The 7,105-nt window shown below is 35.0% G+C and overlaps 2 protein-coding genes across 2 annotated transcripts in view; one reads left to right on the top strand and one right to left on the bottom strand.

The window, feature by feature from the left end:
* The window catches only part of LOC147865798 (vacuolar cation/proton exchanger 3-like), an 8,211-nt gene extending 7,382 nt beyond the window's left edge, over positions 1-829 (bottom strand). Inside the window, exon 1 of the mRNA XM_087316154.1 lies at positions 717-829. The gene's annotated coding sequence lies outside the window, so the exon portion shown is untranslated. The remainder of the gene's footprint in view (positions 1-716) is intronic.
* Positions 830-3,920: 3,091 nt separating this feature from the next.
* Positions 3,921-6,667, top strand: LOC147865799 (uncharacterized). Its single transcript, XM_087316158.1, has 4 exons — positions 3,921-4,053; positions 4,637-4,779; positions 6,051-6,121; positions 6,280-6,667. The coding sequence occupies exons 1-4, from the start codon at positions 3,999-4,001 to the stop codon at positions 6,401-6,403; spliced, it is 393 nt and encodes a 130-aa protein (XP_087172284.1). The 5' UTR covers positions 3,921-3,998; the 3' UTR covers positions 6,404-6,667.
* Positions 6,668-7,105: the final 438 nt, after the last annotated feature.

Genomic DNA, 7,105 nt, shown 5'->3' on the forward strand with positions numbered 1-7,105 from the left:
ATGGACTATTATCTATGAACGTTGCCACATGATACAAAATCCTGAATATTCAATGTATAGTTAGTTAAAAATGATTTGCATAGGTGCAATCTCTAGCATCAACGAACATCAAAAGTTTCAAATTTTGTATGAGTGATGGACATGAGGAAGATTTCATACAAAATACAAACAAAATTGTGTATAGACATATCAATCTTTTTCTACAACCACGCATTGTCTCTATGGACTATTATCTATGAACGTTGCCACATGATACAAAATCCTGAATATTCAAAGTATAGTAAGTTAAAACATGATTTGCATAGGTGCAATCTCTAGCATCAACGAACATCAATAAGATTCAAGATTTGTATGAGTAATAGACATGAGGAAGATTTCATACAAAACACAAACAAAAAAGTTGCAAAGACATATCAATCTTTTTCTATCAATGTAGATTATGTATCTATCACAGTTGTCTACATACATCTCTTTTTAGCATAGATCAATGTGGCATATATTATTGAAGTGTTAAAACTATTCCATATCCGATATATCCTATCTATGCCTATAGCATATATCTAACATTTTATATGATGTGTCATCACATAATGTTTTAATGGGTCTTTTGGGCAGGCTTTTGCAGAGGTTTAAATTCCATTTCATGACATGCCATGCCATTTCATTACATTACATATCTCTCTATCTCTCTATCTCTCTAGTATAAGAAGCCATACCTGAGTGCAAGAGGGAATATATCAGGAAGGAAACAGAGAGGTGCTAATTGGCGGTTTCATACGGTTAGGAAAAGGAGGAGGAGGAGGAGGAGGAGAAACGCAAAAAAGCAAACCTAGGATTTGGTGGGCGGTATCCTGTCACGCCCTTCTTTTCATGAAATCCTCTCCTCTTACCTCGCCCACATCTCAAATTCCTTGCAGGTTTCCTTAATTACCATCCATACCCCTGCTCTGCTTTTCTCCACCCCACATATTTCCTTGCAAGTTTTCTTAATTCCCATTGATACCCCTACCTTTGCTTTCCTGTTCTTTCGGAGTCTTCCCCCCCCTCCCCCCCTCCCTGCACCTAAGTAGCTCCTTCAAATTGTCGTCGGAACACTTTGTCAGCCACCTTAGTTAATCAATCAATTGCATTGATCGTTACTTTAAGCGCTCGATTCTGTCGAGCTCTCTCATTAATCCCTAATTGTTCGTTGAGGTAGTCTCATTAAGAAACTCGATCGAAAACAGAAGAGAAACTATCTTCAAATATCGGGATATCGATGATCATCGTACCCAATGTTATACTATCTCGCAAATTTCGGACAAACAGATATAACAAGGAACTCGAAAGAACAATATTAACGAGACGAAAGTTGAAATAAAGGAAGGCTTGGACCAATAGTACCAATTCGATGCTAAACAAGAAAGTATATGAACATAAGTTTGGTAAACAGATATATGTAGAGCTAAGGAACAAATCTATCGATGCACTTAGCAACCTATCTTAAGCCTAAAGAACATATCCAAATGTCATAAGAAACAATCATAGACTAGACAAACAAGATATCTAGGGTGGAATATAACCTCAATCCATACATATGTACATATTATGTCTTTTAAAGTTGTGTATATATCCTGGCATTCATATATAGCACATTGTTCAATACGATCAGATTTTGATTTACAGAAAATGACTTCTTAGAGATCCCAATCTTCTACTATCATTGGCCGCTAACATTTGGGATGCATGTCACATAGATTTTAACCGTGTATACTCCATCTTATAAGTGTTGGTATAAATACTTTCACCCAATATGACTCGAATCATATCATTATGCACCGAGCTTCTTGTTCGAGTTCTAACAATTCTTGTAAATACTATAATCCATTCATGACCAAATTGAATGATGGATTGCTTATTCGAAATAATCTTTATACATTTCTAATTGGCCTTCTTGACTCTACTCCTATAACATCGCCATGACATGCAAATGGTTGAATACTTTAGAGCTTGTCATTCAAAACTATTTGTGGTTTCAACTTAAATTGGAAGCTTATTGAGAATTATGCTCGATCGTGTGATACATGTTGTCAGTCCAAAATACATTGTCTAAATGGTTTGTTGTTCTCATACCAGTTCCCAACTACACATGGAAAAAGAGGATCATGTTCATTGTAGCGATTGAACATAAGACCTCTTTGAAGATCTTTAACGTTAACCACTACGATATTTTATCATACAATCAAGTATGAACTATGAGACAAAAGTGAATCAACTTCGATATTGTGTGTGTTACTACTATTGAATGTTAAAACTAAGAACTCTACATGTAATTGAGAGAGAAATGTGTGTAGCGATATGTCTAAACTAAAGTTGTGGGATAAGCAAACTTGATTGTGAAGGTTAATTACAAAGCGCAAGCATGTTTGAGCATGTATTGAGCAACTATCTCCATACCCACGTCTCAATGTGAAGGGACCCAGTCTCAAGCATGTAATGCGTTTGTAATTCGAATCGAATAAATGTTCAACACATTTTTGAACTCTTCCCAAACTGTGAACTTAGAGCTATTACAACCCCCAATTTCAATCCCATAGACAAGAAGCACTTATGTTATTGAAATATGAAACAAGTATTTTCAAAGAACTCGACATTTTCTTTTTCCTACTTCTCAATTGCATGCTTACTAAGCCCTTTTCCCTACTTCCAAACAACAAGTGGAACAATCATTCCACCAATGATCGAAGGGAATAGCAAGGCCAAGGTATTTGATACATAGAGAGATGTGAGAGATCCATATGTTGCTATCATAGAAGCACCAACATGGAGGTAGGGTCACAGACTTAATTTTCAAGATTTTCAAAGGCTCGTCCACGTATTGAAATTGGATGTAAGGATAGGGCTAGATGGGAAGTGTTGCATACATGTGATAGTGGAATGTTTGAGTGGGTCCCTATACATGGTCTAATCCACAGATATACATGGACTTGAAGATCATTTCCTTGTTAGAAAACTGTAGCGAGTGGGCCACTCACTATACATAGCCTAATCCATGTAATATATACATGGACTTGAAAGATCATTTTCTTGTTACTAGAAAACTTTAGGGGTACATATGACTTGAGCACTTCATACATATCCTAATCCACATATGTTTGGGATCTTTGTGACATAGACTTAGACTTGACTCTCCATAGGTGGGCCAAGTAATGGCCACCATCTACATACATAAATACATACATACATATCATATCATATCATATCATGCATACAAACATACATACATACATACATACATACATACATACATACCATATGTACATATCATACATACATAAATACCATATACATATCACATATCATACATACATACCATATACATATCATACATACATACATACATACATACATACATACATACATACATACCATGGGCATCATCATATGAAGTAATCCATAGCTTTTTAAATAAAGAGAAAGAGTTGGGTTTCAAAAGTTCCTTTTTTTTTTCTTTGTTACACATCATCATCCTCATCTTGTGGAATTATCAGAGAATTAATAAATTAGTAAATAAATAAATTGCAACTGACCTTGATTTATAACAGATATTCTGTAATGCTAGTTTTTACACATCCAAAAAAATGATATAATTAGAGGGAAAATTTCAAAAAAGAAACAAAAGAAAACGAAAAAATCTAAATCCTGACTAGTATTTTTTTAATGCGCAGCCCACTGATTTATTTATTGGATATTTATTTTAAATTTTCCTAAATTATATTTTTCTCTTCAAGGTTTTGAGCTTGAAATTAACTATTTAATAAGATGCAGAGCTTGCCATTTTATATTACATATTGCATATTCAGAGTCCAGACTTTAGAATAATCATTCGATTCAGCTTTCAAGATTAGAGCTGCAGTAAATAATCATCTGATTAGCTATCAATCTATCTCCTTCGAATCTATATACATACACACATTAATACTTAGTTTTTTTTTTAAAAAGGATATATTTACAATTTGATGGGTTCTTTGATGCCTGGTTGGAATTCTCTTTCACCTAAGGGTTCTCCCAAAGGTAGTGTGTATCTATTTATATGTATGTTTGAATTGATTTATGTACTTCAGATTTTTTTTTGTGTTGATTTGGACTTAATGGGCGAGTTTGGAGCATTTTTTGAATCATTCATCAAATCATTTCTTGTTTTCCTTGTATTTTGTCAAATAAATGATCACACGATTGATGATTTATGTGTTTGATTCTGTGGCCCAAATATGCATGTAGTGATTAGTGATTACTGGGCGGTTTTATGCATTGATTGAGCTTAGTGGGCGATTTTTGGTGTTTTGAATCATTAATGAAAGGGAAAAAGCTTTTGTTTTAATAATCGCTTGAATTAACTGAGTGATCAAATGATTGATGATTTATGCCCTATATAGATATATATATGTATGTATGTATGTGTTGCTTAGGATTAATGGGCTCTTTTATGAACCATTCGAAAATCCTTAATCAAAAGAGTGACATTTTTAATAATTATAATCAACTTGGAATGATAAAATGATTGAGAGTTTAGATGTTCAAAATTTTGTTTGATCTTGTGTTTTTTTACTTACGGATCGGATTTTTTTTAATGGGATTAACAAAAAACCATTTGCAGTTCTGAGAACTCGATCGTTTACAAAGGAAGAGATCGATGAGTTCTGGAAGAAGAAAAGATCAGATCAAGAGGAGAAAGGAGGAGATGCAGAGCAAAGCAGAGTAACCACAACTCAACAGATCCAAGCAATCACTGCAGACAATGTTTGTATTGTATTTTTTTTGAGCTTAACCAAACTCATCCATGGTTTTTCATTGATAAAAAAATTTCTGAGCATGATGAGAGAGATCTAGGGTTCAAATCCGGCTCTCTTCATGCTCAATCCACAAATGAAAAAAAAAATCTTGCATTGTTTATTATGTGCTTTAATTTGGGGACCAAGCCACACAAAAAATGATAAATCTGGTTCAATTTGGTCGGACATTTAGATTGTATGACCAACTGAGTCTGGAACCCGAAACTTCGCTAGGACATTTAGATTGTATGACCAACTGAGTCTGGAACCCGAAACTTCGCTATTAGTGAGATGTAGTAGTGTACATATCATACAAGCATCTCTATGTCTTAGACCGAAACTTTGGTATAGTGAGTTGTAGTGCACATATGATACAAGCATCTCTACATGGACATAGATCGAAACTTCGGTACATTGAGAATGTAGTGTATTTGCTAGTCATATCTCTATGTGTTAGATAGACCCTAAACTGTGAATTTTCAATATGCTTGTCGCCTCTACCGCTTAAACTTGGCTTGAAGGCACCTTATGCCTAGATTGAAGATCACTATCGATGGTTCCCTATATATGTTATGCTAGTTGTCAGTTGTATGGTGGGTTCTTAGAGATTTACCCCTCCCCCCCCGCCCCCACCCATTGTTTCTCCATGGGATGTCATGTCTGTCTTGCTTGATCAATGATTATAACCACCCTACAGAACGCCAATTAGCTTCTTGTTGTGGTTGATAGTAGGAATTGGCAATGGTACGATTCGGCTTAACCGGTTTAGCCTTGTCGAAAACCAAACCAGTTAAGGCTTAACTGGTTTGGGAGTTCCCAAACTTGAACAAAACCAATTCCTAAATCGGTTAAGGCTAAACCGGTTTAGCGGAATCAATTAAGCCTTAATTGGTTTGGAAACCGGTTTGGCCCAAATCAGTTTGGTTTAGCTTGAGCCGTCCCAAATCGAGCGCAAACTTGTTATGGAAGCTTGAGCCTAAACTAAACCAAACCAAATTGCCAAATTGCCAAACTGATTAAAAACAGTTCAACTGTTTGGTTCAGGCTTGAACCAAGTCGTTGTCGATTCCTAATTGATAAATTGATATCATTCATTTGCATTGAAAACTTGAAGATAATCCAAGAAAGTTAAGCCATCGTGTCGATCCGTTTCATTCATTAATACATAGCTCGTGTTTGTGTGCTTTGCTTTGGTTGGGGTTTTGACATAACTTTTCTGTTCTTGTATGTGTATTAAAGGTTGGTGGAGATGATGGTGCTACACAATATTTGGACGTAGAACTCAACAAGCTCAATGCAAATACTGATTGGCAAGTTTCTTTAATCATTTCTTGTTAATCTTTTACGGTATCAAACTAATTTGTTTTGGAACTATGTGAACCTTTGTGTTGGATCGATATAATGAGATTTGAAGGCATGGTAATGGCACTTGAATTGAATGTTTTCAAATTCTGATTTTTGGTTGTAGGTGGACAAAGAGTAGTTGGGCATTCTTAAATGAGCCACCATTGGAAGCAAAGAAACAAAAGTCAAAGTACATTTCTCAATTTGACGTGGCTACCTCGCAAGCCATAAGATCCACTAATAGCTAGAGCACCGATAAACCATGGAATTGAATATCAACATGTTTGTGTCATGATATATAGCCAATTGTCTTGCCCATTATAGTGTATGCAGTTGTGGAAGAGCAAGTCACACCCAGTATTGGTGTATATAAAGGAGTGTGGTTATGCTTATCCAACCTACTTACCTCGCTAAAATGTCAATATATCTACTTTGTATACTAGCTTTCTCCATTAAGCTTGCAAGCAATTTATTGCATGATGTGAATTAAATAACATATCATTTTCAATGGATTCGGTAGCATGACACATTGTATTTGTGCACTAAAATTTGAAGAGGTTTAACCTTTGTCTAGTAAAGTTAAGGTTGGTCTATCTTCATTTGTTTGTGTCTTTTCGAAATGTCAATATACTAAAAGAGATGTAGTGAAAAGGAAGGGAAGTTACATTTCAAATTTCAGTTTTTAGATAAAGTTAGCAACATGACCAAAGTATCTTGGGTATATTGACATTGCAATATGCGCACATATCTCGTATGATCTCATATTGACAAGTTCTTTGATTACCTACATCAATACTTCGACACCCATTGACTATCTACAAAGCTTCATTATATGGCTACAAACTTAACTTTTGTCCTTTGACAACTTATCGACTTCTTCCTCCATGATGCAAACTATTTAGATATGAGTTTCATTTTTCTTTTTTCTTTTTTCTTTTTTGCCAACAATG

This window comes from Azolla caroliniana, unplaced genomic scaffold, assembly GCF_043228905.1.
Source record: "Azolla caroliniana isolate FFs.n. ecotype wild unplaced genomic scaffold, voAzoCaro1.0.p SCAF_3, whole genome shotgun sequence".
Lineage (NCBI taxonomy): Eukaryota > Viridiplantae > Streptophyta > Polypodiopsida > Salviniales > Salviniaceae > Azolla > Azolla caroliniana.